This window comes from Hyaena hyaena, unplaced genomic scaffold (assembly GCF_003009895.1).
Source record: "Hyaena hyaena isolate Hyena2069 unplaced genomic scaffold, ASM300989v1 scaffold_243, whole genome shotgun sequence".
In the NCBI taxonomy this organism is placed as follows: domain Eukaryota; kingdom Metazoa; phylum Chordata; class Mammalia; order Carnivora; family Hyaenidae; genus Hyaena; species Hyaena hyaena.
Window position 1 is genome coordinate 2,286,027 of NW_024080872.1, and position 24,639 is coordinate 2,310,665.

General features: G+C 42.7%; 1 protein-coding gene across 2 annotated transcripts in view; it reads left to right on the forward strand.

Moving 5' to 3' along the window:
* The window catches only part of DOCK11 (dedicator of cytokinesis 11), a 204,024-nt gene that overhangs the window by 172,489 nt on the left and 6,896 nt on the right, over positions 1–24,639 (forward strand). For both annotated transcript variants that reach the window (XM_039244393.1, XM_039244395.1), the window contains 6 exons: positions 9,049–9,171; positions 12,871–12,984; positions 13,523–13,669; positions 21,522–21,732; positions 22,130–22,320; positions 23,150–23,250. In XM_039244393.1, the coding sequence (XP_039100324.1) occupies positions 9,049–9,171; positions 12,871–12,984; positions 13,523–13,669; positions 21,522–21,732; positions 22,130–22,320; positions 23,150–23,250 (887 nt within the window). The remainder of the gene's footprint in view (positions 1–9,048; positions 9,172–12,870; positions 12,985–13,522; positions 13,670–21,521; positions 21,733–22,129; positions 22,321–23,149; positions 23,251–24,639) is intronic.

The following is a 24,639-nucleotide window of genomic DNA, read 5'->3' on the forward strand; positions in this document are numbered from 1 at the left end:
GAGATCTAGTACAGCCGGTGAAGGCCACATAACCGAAGACTTGAACTGTAGAGACATTTGCAAAGAACGGGAAGACGATCAAAAGAAAGAACAAAAACGGAAATGTAAGGGGTTATATTCCTACAGAAAAACATTCTTTTTTCTGTTTATTTTGAGAGAGACAGAGACAACGTGAGTAGGGGAGGGGGGCAGGGAGCGAGGGGAACACAGAATCCCAAGTGGCTTCACACTGCCAGCACAGAGCCCCGATGCAAGGTTTGAACTCCCAAACCATGAGATCATGACCTGAGCCATAACCAAGAGTGGGATGCTTAACCGACTGAGTCACCCAGGCGCCCCCAGAAATACATTTCTTAAAGTTGTATTAAGAAGAAAGGGATCAGGGAAAGTGACAGAGACTGACTTTATTACATGCTATGAATTTTTTTTTTTTAAATTCAAGATAACCTCAAGGTGGCTCTGGGTCATTTAGCTAAAATGACGTGCCTAGAAGTTTCACCTACTATTTCTATACGGATCTCCCGCCTTGTCAGTAACATAGCGACAGTACCATCCCGGTCACTTCAAAAACAAAACAAAAAACTGTGAAAGCTCTTCATAGCTCATTAAACTGCTACATTAACATCAGGCTCGATTGCTGACCTACTTGACAGTGACATTACCTCTTATCCCAGAACCTGGAAGAATAAATATTTAAAGCATAGTTGCTAAGTTAATTATAACCGATAATCAAGAAACTTGAATTTTAATTCCAGCTCCGTTCTTGACTGTGAAGCCTTGGGTAAGTGAATGCACTTTTTTTTGGTCTCAGTTAGACTTCGGTGATTTTCCAGAGCCCTCTAGTTTTTATGGGGTGACAGTGGAAGGATTCAGGGCAGTTCTTGGGAGATAAATGGTTCAGCACAACTGAAGTTACATTCTTGTCTTCCAAACAACAGCTTCAACATATTCATAGGAATAGCCTTGGGGCTGAGGCGCCTGGGTGGCTCAGTTGGTTGGGTGTCCGACTTCGGTTCAGGTCGTGATCTCAGAGTCTGTGAGTTCAAGCCGCACATCAGGCTCTGTGCTGCCAGCTCGGAGCCTGGAGCCTCCTTCGGGTTCTGTGTCTCCCTCTCTCTGCCCCTCCCCTGCTCACGCTCTGTCTCCGTCTCTCAAAAATAAATAAACATAAAAAAAGAAAGAAAGAAGGAAATGGAAATAGCCTTGAGCCGAACTCTTTTTTTTTTTTTTTAACAAATAGTTTATTGTCAAATTAGTTTCCACATAACACCCAGTGCTCATCCCCACAAGTGCCCTCCTCCATGCCCATCCCCTCCCTCCCCCCCACATCCATCAGTCCTCAGTTTTTGTCAGCATTCAAGAGTCTCTCATGGTTTGCCTCTCTCCCTTTCCCCCACCATTTCCCCCCTTCTTCTCCCCCTGGTTCCTCCGTCAAGTTCCTCCTAATCCTCCTATACGTGCAAACATGTGATATTTGTCCTTCTCTGCCTGACTTAATTCACTCAGCATCACACCCTCAAGGTCCATCCATGTGGCTACACGTGGCCAGATTTCATTCTTTCTCATTGCCATGTAGGATTCCATGGTATAGATAAACCATATCTTCTTGATCCATTCGTCCGTTGATGGACACTTAGGCTCTTTCCATGTTTTAGCTATTGTGGAGAGTGCTGCTATGAACATTGGGGTCCATGTGCTCCTATGCCTCAGCATTTCTGTATCCCTTGGGTAAATTCCTAGCAGTGCTATTGCTGGGTCCTAGGGGAGTTCTACTGTTAGTTTCCTGAGGAACCTCCACACTGTTTTCCAGAGGGGCTGTACCAGTTTACGTTCCCACCAACAGTGCAGGAGGGTGCCCGTTTCTCCACATCCTCACCAGCATCTAGAGTTCTCTGATTTGCTCATTTTAGCCACTCTGACTGGCGTGAGGTGGTATCTCAGTGTGGTTTTGATTTGTATTTCCCTGATGAGGAGGGATGCTGAGCATCGTTTCATGTGTCTGCTGGCCATCTGGATGTCCTCTTTGGAGAAGGGTCTGTTCATATCTTCTGCCCATTTCTTCACTGGGTTGTTTGTTTTTCGGGCGTGTAGTTTGGTGAGTTCCTTATAGATTCTGGATATTAACCCTTTATCTGATATGTCATTTGCAACTATCTTTTCCCATTCCGTTGGTTGCCTATTAATTTTCTGGGTTGTTTCCTTGGCTGTGCAGAAGCTTTTTAATCTTGATGAGGTCCCAACAGTTTATTTTTGCTCTTGATTCCCTTGCTTTTGGGGATGTGTCAAGTAAGAAGTTGCTGCGGTGGAGGTCAAGGAGGTTGTTTCCTGCTTTCTCCTCTAGGGTGTTGATGGTTTCCTGTCTCACGTTCAGGTCCTTTATCCATTTTGAATTGATTTTTGTGCATGGTGTGAGAAAATGATCTAGTTTCATTCTTCTGCATGTTGCTGTCCAATTCTCCCAACACCATCTGTTAAAAAGGCTGTCTTTTTTCCATTGGATATTCTTTCCTGCTTTGTCAAAGATCAGTTGGCTGTATACTTTTGGGTCCACTTCTGAGTTCTCGATTCTGTTCCATTGGTCTATGGGTCTGTTTTTGTGCCAATACCATACTGTCTTGATGGTGACAGCTTTGTAGTAGAGGCTGAAGTCTGGGATGGTGATCCCTCCCGTTTTGGTTTTATTTTTCAGGATTACTTTGGCTATTCGGGGTCTTTTGTGGTTCCATACAAATTTTTGGATAGTTTGTTCTAGTTTTGAGAAGTATGCTGGTGCAATTTTGATTGGAATTGCATTGAATGTGTAGAGTGCTTTAGGTAGTAATGACATCTTAACTATATTTATTCTTCCTATCCATGAGCATGGAATGTTTTTCCATTTCTTTGTGTCTTCTTCAATTTCCTTCATAAGTTTTCTATAGTTTTCATCATACAGATCTCTTGTATCCTTGGTTAGGTTTATTCCGAGGTATTTTATGGTTTTTTGTGCAGTTGTGAATGGGATCAGTTTCTTGATTTCTCTTTCTGTTGCTTCATCATTGGCGTATAAAAATGCAACCGATTTCTGTACGTTGATTTTGTACCCTGCAACTTGGCTGAATTCTTGGATCAGTTCTAGTAGGCTTCTGGTGGAGTCTGTCGGGTTTTCTATGTAGAGTATCATGGAGCCGGACTCTTTTTAATGCTCTTAAGGAGAACGTAACATTTCTTATTAGTCAAGAACTGTAATCTGTTTTCTACGTAAACACATTTGTTGGAACTCTTTTGTGTTCTACAGTAAAAGTTTATATATTTTATTTGATGTATACAGATAGGATCCTGTTAAAAAAGAGCCTTTGTACGTTTCAGCTTAGGTAAGGAGGCTTCTTCCTCGTGCCCTACCCAGTGGGAAAATAACTGACAGTGATTTGTGAGTTTTCTTAAAATGTAAAGGAGAAACGTTTGTTTAGTGCCTGTATTTAAATACATGAATTAAACCAATAATAGTGAAATTTAATTTGTTTCTAAAATGAATTTCTGACCTTCGATTTTCAATAGTTTGTAAAGATAATTAGCATACAGTATAATGCACATTCCTAAGTGAACAGTTTGATGAACTTTAACAGCAGCATACACCCATATAACCAACTTCCCATCAGAAACAAGAAAGAGAACACGTCCATTCTTCTAGAAAGTTCCATTGTGCCCATTTCCAGTCAGTCCTCCCCCCATCTAATTTCTACCACCAGGGATGAATTTTGCCTGTATTCTGGTGTCATAGAAATGGCATCATTCAATACATACCATTTTGAGTCTGGCTTCTTTTGTCTAACCTAATGTTTTTTATTTATTTATTTATTTATTTATTTATATTTCTAGGAGAGAGAAAGACAGCGTGAGCAGGGGAGGGTCAGAGAGAGAGGGAGTCACAGACCGAAACAGGCTCCAGGCTCTGAGCTGGCTGTCAGCACAGAGCCCGACGCGGGGCTCGAACCCACGAACTGCGAGATCATGACCTAAGCGAAGGTCAGACGCTTAACTGACTAAGCCACCCAGGCGCCCCTAACCTAATGTTTTTTAGATACATCATGTTGTTGAGTATATCAAAAGTTTGTTCTTTTTCATTACTAGATAATATTCCATTGTATTGATACCTTTTTTTTTTTTTTTTTTTTTAATCTATTCTGTTGATGAATTTTGGATTGTTTCCAGTTCAGGGCTGTTAGGAAGAAGGGTGCTTAAAGCAACCTTGTCTGTGCCCCTTTGTGGACATATGCTCTCACTTTTCTTCGGTAAATACTTAGGAGTAAAATTGCTGGATCCCAGGGAAATTGTATTTTTAATTTTCTAAGAAATTGCCAAAGACTCTTTCGAAGTGAATGGACCGTTTTGTATCCCCACCAGTAACGGATGAGTTTCAGTCTGTCCATATCCTCACCAACATTTAACATTGCTAAGCTTTTTTTATTTTTATTTTTGCCATTCTATTAGGCATTGTGGTTTTTTATTTCTATTTTCCTAATAACGAATGATATTGAGAGCGCTTTTTCATGTGCTTCCTCGCCTTTCATGTATCTTCTTTTGTGAAATGTGCGTTCAAGTCTTTTGCTCATGTTTAGAAATGGCACTGTTCATTTTTTTATTTCTGATTTGTAGACATTTTTATATATCCCGAGTATACGTTCTGTGTCAGATATGTGTGCTGCAAATTTATCTTTGATTTGTTTATTCATTTCTTAATTGAGCCTTTTATTGAGCCACACGTTTTGGTTTGATGAAGTCCAGTTTACCATCTTTAATAGTTTGTTCTTTTTGTATCTGGTCTGAGAAGTTTTTGCCTACCTCCAGATTGTAAACATACTGTCTGACACTTTCTTTTTTTTTAGATTTTATTTTTAAGTAATCTCTATACCCAACACGGGGCTCGAACTCACAACCCTGAAATCAAGAGTTGCACGCTCTTTTGACAGAGCCGGCCAGGTGCCCCTTACGTATTCTTCTGTAAACCCTGTATGTGAGTTTTATATTTACGTCTGTAGAGGCACCTGGGTGGCTCAGTTGGTTAAGTGTCTGACTTCAACTCAGGTCATGATCTCTCAGTTCATGGGTTCGAGCCCTGCGTCAGGCTCTGTGCTGACAGCTCGGAGCCAGGAGCCCGCTTTGGAGTCTGTGTCTCCCTTTCTCTCTGGCCTTCCCCTGCTCATACTCTGTCTCTCAAAAATAAATAAACGTTAAAATTTTTTTTTAATTTATTTAAGTCTGTAATCTAAAATTCGTTTTTGAGCATGGAATTAGATAGAGGTCAAGGTTCAAGGTAGATATTTAGATGGATCACACCATATGGGAGGAAAATAAAACTTTTCTTTTGCCTGACCTGATTGAATTCCTTTGGCACCTTGGTTAAATTTCAGTTCTGTATATGTGTATATGTGTGCAGCCTATTTCTGGACTGTTCTATAGCACTGACCTTTTTGTCCATCTTGATAGGAGTATTACACCATCTTGGTTGTTCTCACTTTATAAGTCTTGAAATCAGGTAGCGTTAGCCCTCTGTTTTTTTCAAACTCGCCTCGGCTATTCTGCACCCTTTGAATTTCCATATAAAATGTAGAATCCTCTTTTCTATTTCCTCAAAATAGCCTGCTGGAATTGTTTTGGGGATTTTGTTAACTGTGTTTATGAGGACATGGAAAATGGCGTGCTTAACAATATTAAGCCTTTCAATAAACATTTATTTAGGTCATCTTTAATTTCTCCCGGCAGTATTTTGTGATTTTTCAGGCCAGAAGTCTTCTGCCAAATTCATTGTTAGATAATTGATGTTTTGCTGCCACTGTAAATAGCATTGCTTGATTTATTTTTCAGTTTGTTTTTGCTAATATATTACACTACAGTTGATTTGTGTATGTTGATCTTACAATCTGCAACCTTGCTAAATACACTTAATAGTTTTAGTAGTTTGTTTATTCCTTAGGCCTTTCTGGATACACAATCATGTCATTTGCACGGACAGTTTTAGATTTGCCAATCTGTATGACTTTTCTCTCTTTTTCTTGCCTTGTGCTGGCTAGGACCTGTAGCATAATATCGAATTCAAGCGGTGAGAGTAGGCATTCTTTTTTTTTTTTTTTTTTAAGCTTATTTATTTATTTTGAGACCAAGAGAGTGTGTGAGCGGGGGGAATGGGCAAAGAGAGAGGGAGACAGAGAATCCCAAGCAGGCTCCATGCCGTCCGTGCAGAGCCCGATATGAGGTTCGAATTCATGAACCGTGAGATCCTGACCAAATCAAGAGTCTGACGCTTAACTGACCGAGCCACCCAGACGCCCTGAGAGCAGACATTCTTGACTTGTTCTCAAACTTATGAGAACAACATTCAGCCTATAGATTTCTCATAGTTGCCCGTTATCAGGCAACTGTGAGATAACACGGTTATTTTGTCTAGCTCTTGTTTCCGGAGAAGTCTTTCTCAATATTGTGCAGGGATGTTGAGTGTTTTCAAATGCTTTTTCTGCCTCTGCTCCTGGAGGTGCCATGTTTCTCTTTTATTCTGCTTCGTTCTGTGTATTCCGTTGAATTTTATTCGTACTTGTAAACCAGCTCTGTGTTCCTGGGACCCAGTAGTTTGTCACAGAGTTTTAATTCCCCCCAAAGTTCTCCCTTCCCACTGTTACTGGAAGTTTTAATTTGGCTATTAAATGTGAATATACATGTATTCAAGTGGCAGCGGTTAGTGACCATCTCTGCACTGCCGCTATACCGGTGACTAAAGAAACCCATAAAAAGAAGATCTCATTCCTACCCTTGAAGAGTCACAGGCCTATTTGGAAAGTCAGCGACATAGGTGACGGGCAAGTACGGTGAGAGATACCCACCCAGGGAATTATCAGAGTAGGATAAAAGGGACTAGGGTCTTCGGTCTTAAAGGGGTTAACCAAGTAAGGGGGGTAAAGAGCCGAGAGCGCGGCAGGAACAAAGACCCGGGTTAAGACAACACCGCGGTGCTTCAGCATAACTACTGGGAGTTCGTTGTTGTTGGAGCGTAAAGTACAAGGCTGGGCATGGTGAATGATGAGATTATGGAGGTAGCGGCCAGACTGCTGCAAGTCTCGGATGCCAAGTGAAAGAACTTGTCCTTTGCTCCGTGAATGAAGGAATAGCCATCGTGAGGTTTTACGAAGGGGAGAGGGACGTGGTCAGGTTTGCATTTTAACCAGAAGCCTATGGCACCTGGATTGAAGGGTGCCGAGGCTGGAGGCAGGAAGATCAATTAGAAAACAGTAACGAGGTCTTCAGCCTTGGCAGGGGGAGTGGAGATAGAGAGGAAGGGTCGGATTGGAGAACCGTGGAGGAAGCAACACCGGCAGAAGTCGGTGGTGAGCTGATGGGAGGGTGAGTGAGGAGGGAGCCTGTCCGTTTTCTGGAGCTGCGGTAGCGAGGGCTACGCATGTGCATTGCGTCACAGTTCGGCGTCTAGAAGTCTGAAGTCAGTGTGTCCACAGGACTGTGTTCTCACCGAGACCCTGGGTAGAGTCTTTCCTTGCCTCTTCCTAGCTTCCAGTGGTGGCCGCTGGTCTCTGGTCCCTTGATGTCATAGCTGCATTACTCCGGCTTTGCCTCTAAAGTCACATGGCAGTCTCTGCCTGCCTGTGTGGTTGCCACTCCTCTCGGGTTAAGGGCCCAGCCTCCTCCAGTCTGACCTCACCTTAACTACCTCTACCTGCAGGGACCCTGTTTCCGTAAATAAGGTCACATTCTGAAGTACCGGGGGTCAGGACTTCAGAATCTCTTTTTGAGGGGCACAAGTCCCCCCCTCCCATGACAGGGCCAAGTCAAAACTACTCGTAGGTTTTCTAGCTAAGGGTTTATAGGGTGTCGCCCCTGGCTCGATAGAAAAGACAAGGGAAAGAACTGGGTCAGGAAGAAGTGGAGCTCACAACTACCTAAAGGGCATACAAGGAGAACTGTTAAGGCGTCCAGGTCCGTAAACCTCAAGAACATCTCTTTAAGATAGAAACAACCCAGGGCCCAAGCTGGGGCGCCTGGGTGGCCCAGTCAGCTGAGCCACTGAGTTCGGCTCAGGTCATTATCCCAAGGTTTGTGGGTTCGAGCCCCGCGTCGGGCTTTGCGCTGACCGTGTGAGCCTATTCGGCCCCTCTGCCTCCCTCTCTCTCTGTCCCTCCCCCATTCTCTCTCTCTCAAAAATAGATAAACGTTAAAAAAAAAAAAAAGATAGAAACAAGCTGTTGAGGCTTACCAGTAGAGCAGCCACGGGCCTCATCGTTTTATTGTTGAGATGAGCGTTCATAAAGTAATGTATAGCAGCTGTTATCATTCTGGCAGGGTCGGAGATCTCTATCTTGAGCTATTATCCTGTCCTCACAAATTTTAGGGCCAACAGTCAGGAAGGAAGCGTTGTTTACCAAAGCTGCAACATCGTAATAAACATGTGTATTGCTCACACAACAGCTTGAAAGTTGTCTAGTCTTCTTGAGACTATTACGTTATGTGTAAATATAACTTCTCTATATGTATATAACATTTGTAGGCTTAGGGGAATTTACCCCATCAGACAGGCAGTTTGGAAGAAACAATATACTTGATACAATCTTTATATGATATGAAGATATGCCTTCTCCGGGGCGCCTGGGGTGGCTCAAGTTGGTTAAGTGTCCAACTCTTGATCTAGCTCAGCTCTCAATCTCAGGATCGTGAGTCCGGTCCCCATGTTGGGCTCCACGCTGGGCCTGGAGCCGACTTTAAAAAAAAAAGGAGAAAAGATACTCCTTCCTAATGGGTTCCATTTGCAAGTACAGTTAATAACATCTTCATTACGTGAGTAAATGAAATCAATGGGTGCCGGTCGCTATTGTCTGTATTCGTTTCACATTTTCGAGAGCGGTTTCCATTTCAGACATTTCAAGTATTTGTTTTAGAAAATATAGTCACACAAGCACCCTCCTTCTGCATACATCCTGTTTGTTCTCTGTGAACTTGAAATGGCGCAGAATGTCTTTGCCCAGAACTCTAAAAGCATCTCTGATTCCTGCTTGCGTTTTGCCTTTGATACAGGAAGTTTTGCTGGAGTTGCTAGAGCAGTGTGTGGATGGCTTATGGAAAGCAGAACGCTATGAAGTCATTTCTGAGATTTCCAAGTTGATCATTCCAATTTATGAGAAACGTCGTGAGTTTGAGGTAGGTCATTAAAACGTTTGCCGCACCCGGGGCACCTGGCTGGCTCAGTCGGCTGAGCCTCCGACTTCGACTCAGGGCTTGATCTCAAGGTTCGTGAGTTCAGGCCCCGCGTCGGGCTCTGCGCTGACAGCATGGAGACCACTTCGAATTGTCTCCCTCTCTCTGCTTCTCCTCCTCTCTCTCTCTCTCTCTCTCTCAAAAATAAATAAAATTTAAAAAAAAAGTCTAAACATTTGCATCATTGGCCTAAGTTAGATTTTATTTTGGCCTCAGAAAACATAATAACGTAGTTATGTTACTGTCCCTCTAGGTGTGTTCTTTGAAGAATCAAAGGTTAATTATATTAAGCATTTGTATTTTATCGTAGAGCATAGATGCTTAACTGTGTTATGTTGACACATTTGTCCAATCAGAAAGTTCCTGTCCTTACAAATCCTGTGAAATCCTAAAATGAGAATCCTACCTTACATTCATATAAATTTTCCAAAGGAAATTAAGGGTAAAACCTCCAAAATGTAAATTGAATTTTAGATTATCCACGTGGTTCTTAAAACATTTTAATCTAGCAACCCCCTCCCCACCTACTTCCCCTCAGGGCATAAAAAATTCAGTGTTGTCTTGGCCAAACCTTCACTTAAAAAAGCTGTTGAATCTCCTGGGCGCCTGGGTGGCTCAGTCAAGCATCTGACTCTTGAGTTCACCTCAGGTTGTGATCTCACAAGTTTGAGCCCCACATGGGGCTCTGCGGTGACAGCACTGAGCCTGCTTGGGATGCTCTCTGGCGCGCGCGCGCTCTCTCTCTCTCTCTCTGCCCCTCCCCGACTCTCTCTTAAAATAAACCAAAAAGAAAGCTATTGAATTTCCATGTTGTCCTGGGAAGAGACATAGGCTTTTCCTATGCTTTGCAATTCGATGGGGAGACCAAAGGTGCTGCCAGGTCATGGTGGGGGAGGTAGTAAGGCATTCGTAATAGTCCCGCTTTGAGGCCTTTTCCCAGTTTAGTCTGTCGGATGCAGCTGTTGATAAAGGGTAACTCATGAAGAATAGCAGTATATTGAACACCTGTTGCCACTGGCACTGAATAGGAATGTTTTATATTCCAGTCTCTGAGTCCGTATCGTGATTTCTACCCCAACTCTATTAGGAAGGGGTGGTTTAGGATTCAAGCCCTTTCTTTAAAAAATGCTTATTTATTTTGAAAGAGAGCGTGCGCGCATGCGCACACAAATAGGGGAGGGGCAAAGTGACCGAGTGAGATAGAGAATCCCAAGCAGGCTCCACACCCAGCACAGAGCCAATCGCCATGAGACCATGACCTGAGCTGAAATCAGGAGTCTGATGCTCAACTGACTGAGCCACCCAGGCGGCCCTCGAGCCCACCCCCCCCCCCTTTTTTTTTAAAGCAAAGCAATTTACCCTTAAGTATAGCAAGTACCCTTTCATTGTTGAAGAAGTTCCCCGGAGAGAAAACCCATCCACTGAATATCATCTGCATTGTTATTCATTGAATCGCTTGAACTCCACTAAGATTGTTGTTCAGGCATGCCTCACATACCCCAAAAGTACAGCCAAGAGAGAAAGGCCTAGAACCTGGGAAGAAGACATGAGTTGCCCCTTTTATCAAAGCATAACATCCTAAGGACCTTTGTAAAATTTCCAGAATACCCACTGTCTTATTAGCTTGAAGATAAGCCCAGCGAGCATTGTACGACGTAATCAACTGATAGGGAAGAAAGAAAAATAGATCTTTACACATGAAAGGAAACGCTGTTTTCTATAGGCACACGCCTCCTGTCCCCTCGTGGGCTTGTAAAGGTCTGTGCAGACCCCCTAGCATTCCACGTGAGATGTAGTCCTTGTTTCTCGGACACTGATATGTCATTTTTCACTGCATCTTTATGGGATCAGCCAAAAAAGTGCCAGAGACAGCAGCCATAAAGGTAAGGAAGGTTTCCCTCAAATTGAGCACAACCTCTCTGTGCTTCCCGTTTTTATCGAGGTGAAATTCACATAATACGCAATTAACCATTTTTAGAGTGCACGATTCTGTATCATTCAGTGCGTTCATGATATTCCAAACCGGCCACCTCTCTCTAGTTTCAAAACATTTTCATCACCCCAGGAGAATACGTCCTACCCACTAAGTGGTTACTCCCCACCCCACCCCTGCCAACCACTGATCTGCTTTCCGTCCCTATAGGTTTCCGTGTTCTGGATGTGTCATAAAAAAAAGGATTAATAGAGATGTGACCTTTGTGTCTGGCTTCATTCACTTAGCATAATATTTAGAGGTTCATCCAAGCTGTAGCATGTATCAGAACGTCATTTCTTTTTATGGCTGAATGATTTTCCATCGCAGGGACACGCCACAGTTTGTTTATCCATGTATCCGTTGACGTCGTTTTCACCTTTTGGCTGTTCCGGAGAGTTGCTGTTGTAAACATTCCCGTAGAAGTTTCTGTACGGCAACTATGTTTTCATTTATCTTGGGTATTTACCTAGGAGTGGAATTGCTGGCTCATGGGATAATTCTATGTTTCACTTTTTGAGTAACCACCGACCAGTTTTCCCTTTTCCCTTCCCCCCAGCAATGTATACATTCCACATTCTGACCAACACCTATTGCTTTGGGTTTTTCATTAAAGCCATCGTAGCGGATGTGAAGTGTTACCACATTATGGTATTCGATTTGTATTTCCTTACGACCAGTGACTTTGAACATCTTTTTATGTGCTTGTTAGCCATTTGTATATCTTCTTTGGAGACCTGTCTGTTCAAAACCTTTGCCCATTTTTAAATTGGGTTGCCTTTTTGTTGTTGAATTGTGAGAGCTCTTTCTATTTTCTGATACTAAACTATATTTTCTGATACTAAACCTGTATCAGATCTGGGACTGGCAAATATTTTCTCCCATTCTCTAGGCTGTCTTTCACATTCTTAATAATGTCCTTGGCACGATGTGCACCCTTTCTCTGGGTGTCCTGATGAATCTGTTCTCTGAAAACTTCTGGAAACTTGTACACAGCAGTCCTCACTGAGGCATATGCTCTTATTTTTGTATGTACACATTTTGTTTGTTTTGTCTCTTAGTGATCTGCCGTATTTCTGGGGCTTCTGTCTGTGCCTCAGAATGAAAGGATCCTGATCTCTCTAGCATCCGGATCAAGCCTTTCCTAATCACTCCACCCTGCTTCATCCAAAAAGGGGAGAGGGAAATTGCCCTCAGCTTCTGCTCTTTCTCTGGGCTTGACCTTATCTGCATTTATTTTTATCTCCAGAAGTTTTGCACGACTTTTTAATTCTCGTCTCTGCCTGAAAGGCTCAAGCAAAGCATTTGGCTTCTCTTTCAGTTCAATTAATTCAGACCTAAAGAAAATAGTAGCCAATAATACAGTATGTTTAAAGTATGTATTACCATTGAGGTGTGAATGAAATGAAGCATGATATTTAGAAACACACAGATACACGTCTGTGTGGATATTGACCATTTTAAGTTCTACCCTCAGACTTGACGTTATTGAGGAATTTCATCTGATTGTGATGGAGGGGCCGGGGAGTGTGGCTGATCCCATAAAACACTTTGAAAAGGAAATAGCGTTGCTCCGCCCCCCAACCTCCCCCCCCCCCACCGTGTATTTATCTTAGCCACTTAGTAATTAACCAAGAGACAACACTGATTTGTATATTCTCACTTTTCAGAAACTTACTCAAGTCTATAGGACTCTTCATGGAGCTTACACAAAAATCCTGGAGGTCATGCACACCAAAAAGAGACTTTTAGGGACTTTCTTCAGAGTTGCCTTTTATGGCCAAGTAAGTATACTTTCGTTCGTAAAGTTGCTTTCCTTTTTAAACATTCACCTTTGAATTATTAGATTACAGTGGCAGCAGGCATTGGTTCCTTGCCTTCTGTAGATAGAGTGCCAGGCACAACAGCCCGAAGCCCGTCTAAGTGTAAAGTTCACTTCGGTTTCCATATCTAAATCCACTAGGTCAGAGTACAACATAGGAGATTTGAATTTTTCCCTCAGTTTCGTTTTCTGTTCAACGTCTCAAGGCGTATATTTAATATCTGGTACTGAGAGCTTTCAAATCCAGAACAGGTAAGGACGACAGGGAATGAGAAAAAAACTAGCGTGGAAAACTTCTGGCCACGTATACGTGCATATGACTGCGAATTGGAAAATTCGAATTTTTTTGAAGGTGAGAGGGTCCATGCGTGCCACATGGCTCTCAGTGCCACTTAAAACTTATTTCAAGTATATTAGCGCCAGTTATTTCCTACATTGTCTTCAAATGCCGTGCCGGCTCGGGCTATTCAGAAGTGATTGTGTGTTTCATTTTCCCCTAGTCTTTTTTTGAAGAAGAAGATGGGAAGGAGTACATCTATAAAGAACCCAAGCTCACCGGCCTCTCGGAGATTTCCCTGAGACTCGTTAAACTTTATGGTGAAAAATTTGGTACAGAGAATGTTAAAATAATTCAGGATTCGGACAAGGTAACCTAGACCCTGCATTTTGAAATCATGATGTGTTCGTTCCAAGCATGGTACACTGCTCCTGACTCCTTCCTTTTTAAGCTGGTGGAGAAGTTTGGAAATACAGCCTGTTCGGATATTGAAAGAGAGGACAGGAGGGGCACCTGGGTGGCTCAGTCGGTTAAGCCTCTGACCTCGGCTCAGGTCATGATCTCATGGTTCGAGTTCGAGTCCCGCGTCGGGCTCTGTGCTGACAGGCCAAAGCCTGGAGCCTGCCTCGGATTCTGTGTCTCCCTCTCTCTCTGCCCCCACCCCTGCTCACATTCTGTCTCTCTTGCTCTCTCTCAAAAATAAACATTATTTTAATTAAAAAAAGAAAGGACAGGGGCTTTGGAGTCCAAGAGACAAGGATTCAGATCTCCATCCTCTTACTACTATTTGCTGGCTAGTTGACCATAGGGAAGTCCCTTAATTTCTCTGTGCCTCATTTTTTCTCTTTCATAAAATGGAGATAGTACTAGTGCTATTAGGGCGTTTTATTCTAAGATATCCTTAGTTTGGTAGTTACATTTGCAATGAAGTAAATTTAGGAGAGATCTCTTGGGCCTTGCCCTAAAGGCCGTCCATCCCAGCAGGCTTTGCCAGGCCACGATGAGAAGGCTTCTAGCAAGAGAGACTCTCCTAGGGACACGTAGTTTCCTCCAGGCGGACTTTCAGAAAAGCACAGTAGGAATGCCTGACCGTCCTTCATCGCCGTAGATGTGCCCAGAATGAGAGCTGGTTGCTAAGGTAGGAAGGGCCCTACACGGTCCAGGATCTGCAGGCCACAGCAGAATTTCCTGAGCGACTCCGATGCAAGCGACTTAGCAGCTAGTAGGTAGCGTTGCCAGAATGAAAAGCTCGCGGCCGTGGTTCACCCTGAAAATGATGTCAGGCACCTGGGTGGCTCAGCCACTTAAGCATCTGACTTTGACTCAGCTCATGATCTCACGGTTCGTGAGTTCGAGTCCCACTTCAGGGGAGCCCCGTTTCTCTCTCTCCCTGCCCCTTGTCTCTCTATCTCTTCCACTCGCTCACTGTGTCCTCTCTCTCAACGAAAAAAAAGAAAGAAAAGAAAATGATGTCTTCACTTTGTAGACTCACCTATCTCTCTCGGAGACAGTTTGATCTTGACCCCATGGCTTAGCCATGCAGCAGTTGCTACGCTAGTAGGCTTGGAATTTATTAATATTTGGCAAAACCCCTCTCCTTATCAGTTTCCCTATTTTGTGGTGTTTTATTAAGTTAAGAAAACGGAAGATCTTATCTCATTGTAGCCAGATAGTCTTAGGCTCGATGCCACTTAACTGATGCTATAAATGGAAAGTTAGTGGAAAGCCAGGCTAGCGAACGCCACACAGTTGTCTAGTTCTTTCTTCCCCTGCAAAGCCGGCTCGCGAGTGCTAGCGGCAAACCACTGTCACGGAGCTGCACTCCTGACGTTACTCGGAGGCACAGAATTTGAGTCCTTCTCCGTAGCCAACAGATGTAATAAGCAGTTGCTTACAGGTCCTTTTTTTTCTTTCTTAATGTGTGAACGTAAAACTTATAAACCCGCTTTGACCTTGCCAGAAAACAAAGTCTGCTTGAAGGACGCAGACCATTCGAAGGGCGGTTTGGCGATGTTTTCTAGTATTTTAAACCTGTGTTTCCTTGGAGCCAGTAAGTTCACGTTTAAGGTTTTATCTTGTAGGGTGTACGCTGTCATAAAGTTGTATGATGAAAGGTGGTCATTGCTACAAAGTTTACATACCAGAAACCTGGAAGCCATCTAAATGTCCGTATGGCTCAAGAAATGGTATCATCCGTATAATGGATGTGGTAACCTATGCATTAAAAAATTGAGATGGGGGCGCCTGCATGGCTCAGTCGGTTGGGCGTCTGACTTCGGCTCAGGTCAGGATCTCACAGCTCATGAGTTCAAGCCCTGCGTTGGGCTCTGTGTTGACAGCTCAGAGCCTGGAGCCTGCTTTGGATTTTGTTGTCTCTGTCTCTCTCTCTGCCCCTCCCCTGCTCATGCTCTCTCTCTCTCTCAAAAATAAACATTAAAAACTTTTTTTTTAAATTTAGATAAATTGGGGGAGAAGAAGGGAAATGGAGGGGAGGGGGAGGGAGGCAAACCATGAGAGACTCTTGAATGTTGAGAACAAACTCAGGGCTGATGGGGGAGGGGGAGAAGGGAAGGGGGTGATGGGCACAATAACTTGTACATGCTTAGGAAATTTCTGGAATGATACGTATAAAATTGTTAACCATGCTTACCCCTGAGGAGATGCACTAGAATCTTACATGGAAAGAAATGTTTTACTTTTCCTCTATACCTTTGTGTACTGTTTGAATGTGGGGTTTTTTTTTTAATCTTTTTAACATTTATTCATTTTTGAGGGAGAGAGACACAGAGTGCGAGCTGGGAAGGAACAGAGAGAGAGGGAGACAAAGAATCGGAAGCAGGCTCCAGGCTCTGAGCTGTCAGCACACAGTCCGACACGGTCCTCAAACCCACAAACCGGGAGGTCATGACCTGGGCCGAAGTCGGACGCTTAATCAACTGAGCCACCCAGGCGCCCTGAATGTTTTATCATACACATATTTTACTTTTATAAGGTTAAAATCAGGCTTGACCTCTTTTTTCTTTATTTCCCTTCTGTATTTTGTCTTAGCCCAGATAATTGCCTTGCTTATCTCCTGAGGTGTCTCTTAGAAATCTAGCCTTTTTTTTTTTTCTGAGTATAGTCGACACACGATGGTACGTTAGTTTTAGGGCTACAACATCGCGATTCAACTTCTCTGTATGTTATGCTATGCTCGCCGCCAGCGAAGCTACCGTCCGTCACCATACAAGGCTATTACAGTGCCATTGACTGTATTCCCCGGGCTGTGCCTTTTAGTCCCCGATTATTCTTTCTGTAGCTGGAAGGCTGTATCTCCCGCTCCCCTTCACCCATTCTGCCCCCCCCCCCCACTCCTCTCCTCTCTGCCAACCACCAGTGTGTTCTCTGTAGAGAAATCTAGCAATGTGCTGGAAGAGAAAAGAAGATTAAGGTTTCCAGAGATGGGCTTTTAGATCTTTCCATAAGAAAAATGGGTTTGGAGAAGTTAAAAGATGCTAAGGAACTTTCTGTCCCCTGGCCATCCTCCTGTGTATGTGGGGGAGCGGGGGGGGGGGGGGGGGGGGAAGGATACAGAGACTGAGACTCTTTCCTGAGAGGCTTTTGTTGTCTTTTTAGTCTGTTTCAATGTTTGGTTTCTACACTAAACGCAGAACCAGGCCTATCATCGATTGCAGTGACATTGACAAAGTCCTCGACAGCCAAGTCACAAGCCAGTTGAGTTGGGAGAACATTGAGAGAGGGGCCTGGACATAGTGTCAGGTTAAAGGGGAGCCTGATGGAGGGGAGGGCATCTCGGAAAGTCCAGCACAGACAGTTCTGAGATTTGCCTCCTGCGGCTTCTGGACATGGAATGTAGACTCTTCACGAAATGGTCCATCACTGCCATAACGTTCTGTCTCTGGGAGAGAACTGTCCTTTCTTGCGGTCCCCTTCGGAGGACGGGAGGACCTAAGATAGGATCAATGTAGTCTCGAGCACCCCCGCTTACAATGTCAGTCACTTCGCGGGGGTATACACATCGGTAAGCTTTTCTGTAGGGTAATTGTGTCATATCTATCAAAATCCTTAAAACCAGGTAAATCTTTTAATGAAGCAGCTTCTGGGAATTGACCCTGAGGACGAAGGCAGAAAACAAAAATGCACATAGTTTGAAAGACAGGGATGTTCAGGGGTGCATGGGCGGCTCAGTCGGTCGGGCGCCCGACTGCATCTTGGTAGGCTGTGTGTTTCTAGGAATTTGCTCATTTCATCCAGGTTATTTCACTTGTTGGCATATACTTGCTCATACTCTTACCATCATGTTAGTTCTGTGGATTCGCTTGTAATGTCTTCATTTTCCGTTCCAATTTTAGCAATTTTGAGTGTTCTTTTTTTCCTTTAATCTATCTAGTTAAAGATTTGTCAACTTCATTGATCTTTCCAAAGAACTAACCTTTGGTTTCATTGCTTTTCTCTATTTTCCTATTTTCTATTTCGTTAATCTGTGTTTACCCTTTATTTCCTTCCTTCTTCTAGCTTTGGGCTTAGTTCCTCTCTTTCTAGTTCCTTAAGTTGTAAAATCATGTTGTTGATTTAAGATCTTTCCTGTTTTTTAATGTCGTGTTTATAAGTCTCCTCCTTAGCACTGATTTTGCTGTGTCCTATAAGCTTTGGTATGTTGTGATTTCATTTTCATTACGCCCTGAGTATTTTCTAACTTCCCTTGTGATTATTTTTCTTTGAACCGTTGTTTTTTTTAAAGTGTTTAATTTCCACAAATTTATGAATTTTCCTATTTCTGTTATTGATTTCCAACTTCATCCCTTCGTGGTCAGAGAAGATACTTTCTATGATATCTGTCTTTTTTAATCTATTGAGACTTAATTTGTGGCCTAACATACAGCCTATCCTGGAAAGTGTCCCATGTGCACTTGAGAAGAATACATATTATTGTTGAGTGTGCAGTATATGTCTGCAAGATGTAGTTGGTTGTGTTGTTCAAGTCCTCTACTTCCTTACTTACCTTCTGTCTGCTTGCTGTATCTAGTATTGAGAGTGGTATTAAAGTCTCCAAGTATTATTGTAAAACTGTTTCTCCTTTGAGCTCTGTCAATTTTTGCTTTATGTATTTTGATGGTCTGTTATTAGATGTGTAGATGTTTGTGATTGTTTTACCTTCTTGCTGTATTGAACCTATTAACACTATACAGTGTCCTTTTCTTTCTCTTGTGACCTTTTAAAATTTAAAGTTTACTTTGTTCAGTATTAGTATATTCAACCCTGCTCTCTTTTGGTTACTGTATGCATGGAATATCTTTTTCTGTTTTTTACTTTCAGCCCATGTGTGTCTTTGGGCCTAAACTAAATCTCCTGTAGACCACACATAGTTGGATCATAATTTCTTATCCATTTTGCAAATCTCTCTTTTGATTACATTTTAACCCATTTACATTTCAAGTAATTACTCGTACAGAAAGAGTCCTTTCCTTCTGCTATTTGTTTTCTTATGTGCCTTATAGCTTTTTTGTCTTTCTCTCTCTCTCTCTCTCTCTCTCTTTTTTTTTTTTTTTTGCATTACTGTCTTCTTTTTGTTTAATTGATTTTTTAATAGTGGAATGGTTAAATTTGTCTCCCATTTCCTTTTGACTATATCCTTTTATATTTTTGGTGGTTTTCATGGGTATTAATATTTAACATCCTAAAGTTATACCACTCTAATTTGAATTCATACCTGTTTAATTTCAATAATATACCAAAAAATCTGCTTCTTTAACAGCTCCATCCCTCCCCCTTTTAGTTGTTGATGTTGTAGAATTACATCTTTATCCCTTGTGTGTCCAAAAAACATAAGCTAATAATTTTTTAATACATTAGTCTCTTAAATGATGTAGAAAATGAAATTTTTGAGTTACAAGCCAAGATTACAATAATACTGGCTTTCAGACTAATAATTTTTTAATGTATTTGTCTCTTTAATTATGGAGAAAGCAAAAAATGGAGTTACATACCATCGTTAGAATAATATCAGCTATTACAATTGCCCGTGGATTTACCTTTACTGAGATCTTTATTTCTGCACGCCGCTTCAAGTTATTGTCTGGTATCCTTTCATCTCGAGCTGCAAGACTTCCTGTGGCATCTCATGTAGGAAAGTTCTAGTGGTAACAAACTCCCTCAGCTTTTCTTTTTCTAGGAGTATCTTCATTTCTTCCTCACTTTCAAGGACAGTTTTGTCAGATACAGAATTCTTGGTTGATAGACTTTTCTTTAGCACTTTGAATATATCCACCCACTCCCTTCTGGCCTCCAAAGTTTCCGATAGGAAATCTGATCAGTACTGAGACTTCCTTATTGTATGTGAGGAGTCGCTTCTCTCTTGATTCTTTCAAAATTCTTTGATAGTTTGATTTTATTGTGGTTCAGTGTGGGTCTCTATGACTCACCCAACTCAGAATCTTCTTGGATGGTTATAGTCATGCCTTTTATCAAATTTAGGAAGTTTTCACCCATTAGTTCTTCAAATATTACCTCTTCCTCTTTCCATCTCTTTCCTTTTCCAGGACTCCTACAGTGTATATGTTGGTCCACTGGGTGACGTTCCCCAGTGGGAAATAGTCAAGATCTGTGACTATTACTTCTGTCTGCTCAAATCCACCTTTGAATCCCTTAGTGGATTTTCATTTTACTTACCGTATTCTTCAGCTCCAAAAATTTATTTGGTTTCTTTTGAGGTTTTCTACCTCTTTATTGATATTGACATCTGTTCGTACATCACTTTCTTGACTTTCTCCACAACTTCCTTTAGTTCTTTGATCATCAAGACAGTTATTTTAAAGTCTTTTTCTAGAAGGTCTGCTAGCAGGTCTTTTTGGGGGACAAGTGTCCATTGGTTTATTTTTCTCCTTCGAATGTGCCGTACTTTCCTGTTTCTTTAGATGCCTTGTGATTTTTTTTATTGTTGAAAACTGGACATTTGGATCTGATACTGTGATCATTCTGGAAATCAGATTCTCCCCCTTTTCCAGGGTCTGCTGGGTTTTGTTTTCATTGGCGGAGGCTGCCTCTGTGCCATGGATCGGAGGTGTAAATTTAGGGTCTTCTCAGGTCTTTTCTGAACCTGCACCTTCCCTTGGGCATGTGTAGTGAATCTCTCATTTCCCTCCTCTGTGCAGTTGATTTTGAGTATCCTTCTCTTCAATGTCTGGCTCCCAAGGAGGGAAAAAGAAAAAGAAAGGGAGAGATCTTTTAAATCCCCTGGAAGTCAGGGGCACCTGGGGGGCTCAGTTAAGCCTCCGACTCTTGATCTCAGCTCAGGTCATGATCTCATGGTGTGTGAGTTCAAGCCCTGCATCGGGCTCTGAGATGCTGATGGTGCAGAGCCTGCTTGGGATTCTCTCTCTCTCTGCCCCTCCCCTACTTGCGCAGCTAGCGGTGGGGGATTACGAAAATGGCTATCTCCTCTTTGTAGCTTGATGATCAGAAACGGCAATCAGAGCACAAATGCCCAGTATTTGGAAGACAGAGTCCTTCTTGCCCATCCTAGCTCCTGCAGTCTGTTCCAGGAACGTGTGCACAGCTGCCTGCCATGGGGCTGAGGGGTAGGGCACTGGAGCCGCCAGTACGCCAGGAGCTGAAATCGACGAAAACCAAACGTACCTGCAATTTTCCGTCTAGGCCTTCTTCCCCTACAAGTTACATGCTTTCCATAGACTCCAGAGTCCAAAATTGTTAGCTCAGACAGATTCCGCCAGAGTAAATGTTGTCTAAGTAGGAAGATGGATTTCTGGTGCTCTCCCCCCTTCTCAGAACCCTCTCCATAACCTTATTTTTTATTGAGGGAGAATTCAAAGGTACAGTTAACCATTTTAATGTATTTTTAAAGAAGCAGAAAATGAAACCGCATTTGCTATGCTCTCAGCTCTGTAAATACATGTGCACAGAGAAAAGATTGAAAGGAAATACATCAAGATGTGAGTAGAGGTCCTCACTGAGTGGAAGGATTATAGTTTTTATTACATTCCTACATTCCTATAATTCCCATATAAGTTACTGTAACTTTTTTATAATCAGAAGGAAATGATCCTTAAAACATGGACCACGCTCTCCCCCAGGCATGTATTTAATTGAGAGCACGATCCAGACGACAGTGTTCCTCAGTTAGTCTCAGAGGAGTTGATTAGCTTACCGGTACCCACTCTTCCCTTCCACCGAATAAAAAAACCCTAAACTTTCTTACGTTATAGGTGAATACCAAAGAGCTCGATCCAAAATATGCTCATATCCAAGTCACGTATGTGAAGCCCTACTTTGATGACAAAGAACTCACAGAAAGAAAGACGGAGTTTGAAAGAAACCACAATATCAACAGATTTGTTTTTGAAGCTCCTTACACATTATCAGGCAAAAAGCAAGGCTGCATAGAAGAACAGTGTAAACGCCGTACGATCTTGACTAGTAAGTAGGACTTGGCGAGATAACATTTGTTTGACTTGGTTCTTTGGGATACACACAAGGAGCAGGTGGCCAGCAGGAAAATGTAAACCGGAATTGTCATCCTTCACTTTTCCACTGTTCTGTCACCAGCGTACACAAACATGGCGATGTTACATACCAGCGTTTCCCCGTATGTAATTCATGATTGCTCTGGGGTATCTCCTAAAAAGAATTCCCCCCTCAATCCTGAAGTACTACGGTGCTTTCTGATACCCTACGGTACTTTCTAGAGAAAGCAGGGGCGGGGCACAGGGGGAGGTGGTTAATTAAGCATGATGGATTTTTTTCCCCTTTGATTTGGCCGTTTGAACAGACGATTTTGTTTAAAGATAACCAGTCAATCTGAACATTTTACCAGCTTCAAACTCCTTTCCGTATGTGAAGAAGAGGATCCCTATAAACTATGAGCAGCAGATTCATCTAAAGCCGATCGACGTTGCAACTGATGAAATCAAAGATAAAACAGCAGAGCTGAAAAAACTTTGCTCCTCTGCCGACGTGGACATGATTCAGCTGCAGCTGAAATTGCAGGGTTGTGTCTCAGTGCAGGTATGTCAATGGCTGAATACATCCTCAACGTTTCTAGAGAGCCCTGCTTTCTTAAAGGCACAGAGCAATAATTAGCCATATGTGTGTTCTGCTCCTCCAGAGTGCAGACACCTGTGGGTTGTTTTCGATTAACCGGAAAAACTGTTCAACAGCCATAAAATGGACCTTATGGCAGAAGACTTTGACATAAACCCCTCTGACTGTAGCCGAGCTCTGTATTTACATAGCAGAAGTCATTAAGTAACTTACTGGAATATCATCTTTGCAGATTATTTGCTTTAGTCATTTTTTTCCCCAAATAAGCTTATAGTAAGAATAGTAAATATGGTTGTTAGGCACATATTTTTAATGTATTGAGGGGGCTTTTTAATTTTAATTTTAATTTATTTGTTTTGAGAGAGAGCACATGAGCAGGGGAGGGGCAGAGAGAGAGAGAGAATGAATCCCAAGCAGGGTCCACGCTGTCAGCATAAAGCCCAACACGGGGCTCCATCCCACAAACCATGAGGTCATCACCTGAGCCGTAGTCAAGAGTCAGAGGCTCTACTGACTGAGACACCCAGGCGCCCCTTGAGGGGTTTTTTGGTTTTTGTTTTTTTAAAGAGAAAAGCACGGGCACCTGGCTGGCTCAGTCGGTGGAGTGTGCAACTCTCCGTCTTGACTCTTGGCCTTGGAGTTGTGAGTTCAAGCCCCCTCTTGGGTGTAGAGATTCCTTAAAAAAAAAAATAATAAAGTCTCACAAAAATAATAAAAATAAAACGAGAAATGTAGAAATTTCTTTTTGATGACATTCTAACAACTCTCTTATTTTTCTCCCTTTGTCATTTAGGTAAATGCTGGCCCATTAGCATATGCAAGGGCTTTCTTAAATGATAGTCAAGCTAGCAAGTATCCACCAAAGAAAGTAAACGAGTTGAAAGACATGTTTAGGTAAGTGCTTTGTCGTTTTCCCTTTAGACCTCAATCCTTTTACTTCATTTTCTTCTTCATAGAAACCAAAATGTGCACCAAATGATACTCCTCCAAAAAAAAAAGACATTCTCTGTTCTCTTTGACAATAGCCAAGCGACCTTCTAACAGTACTTTTTTTTTCATGTTTATTCATTTCTTGAGAGAGAGAGAGAGAGAGAGAGAGAGAGAGCGAGCATGAGTGGGGGAGGGGCAGAGAGCGAGAGGGAGACACAGAATCAGAAACAGGCTCTGAGCCCTCAGCACAGAGCCCCACAGGAGGCTCGAATCTGGGAACTGGCGAGATCATGACCGAGGCTGAAATTGGGTGCTGAACCGACTGAGCCACCCAGGCGCCCCTCCTATCTTGTGTTCTTAGTTCCAGCTGGGATTCTGCTGGTCCAGGGCACTCAGTACCTTGGCTGGAGTTGAACATCCCTGTAAACTAAGGCGTGTCTGAATGGTCTTGCATTACAGATCTGTTTACTACATAAATAGAGTTTACATTCAGAATGAGGAGAGAGGTTGAGTAAAACACACCAAGGAGGAAGATAACTTATCCACTCGTTTGCTGCCGACTTCTTTCATTTGCTTTTCCTGTCTATGTGCTCTCTGCTCTTCCAGGTTGCAGAGTAACCGGTAATCATTCATTCACCAATATTTATAAATGCCTGGCACGGCCAGAAAGATCCTCCTAGTTGCTATGACAGGGATACAAAGCAAATGGGCAATGAGGTAGTTTGTCCCTAAGACCTACACTCTAATTGTGGACATTGAAATACATACGCACACGAAATGACAGAGAAAAGACTTTTACGATAAGTCATCAGCTCTCCCCACTTTTGTAAAGTATTGTAGTTGACATACAGTGTTATTAGTTTCAGGCGTATGACGCACCGATTTGACAATCCTGTGTATTACTCAGTGCTCCCCGCGGGGAGTGTGGTCACCCCACCTGTCACCACACACCGTTAATACGATATTATTGACTATATTGCCTGTGCTGTACTTTTCTGGGTTTCTTAAAAAAATTTTTAACATTTATTCATTTTTGAGAGAGAGATGATAGAGTGCAAGTGCGGGAGGGGCAGAGGGAGAGAGAGGCACAGAATCTGAAGCAGGCTCCGAGCTGTCAGCACAGAACCCAATGTGGGGCTTGAACCCATGAGCGGTGAGATCATGACCTGAGCCAAAGTCGGACACTTAACTGACTGAGCCAGCCGAGCGCCCCTGTGCTGTACTTTTTGTCTCTGTGGCTTATTCATTTTATAATAGGAGTTTGTACCTCTCAATCCCCTTCACTGATTTCACCCCCGCTCCCCCATCTTTGTCCCTGCTCCCAGCCCCAGGGCGGATAATTCTTACCTGTAG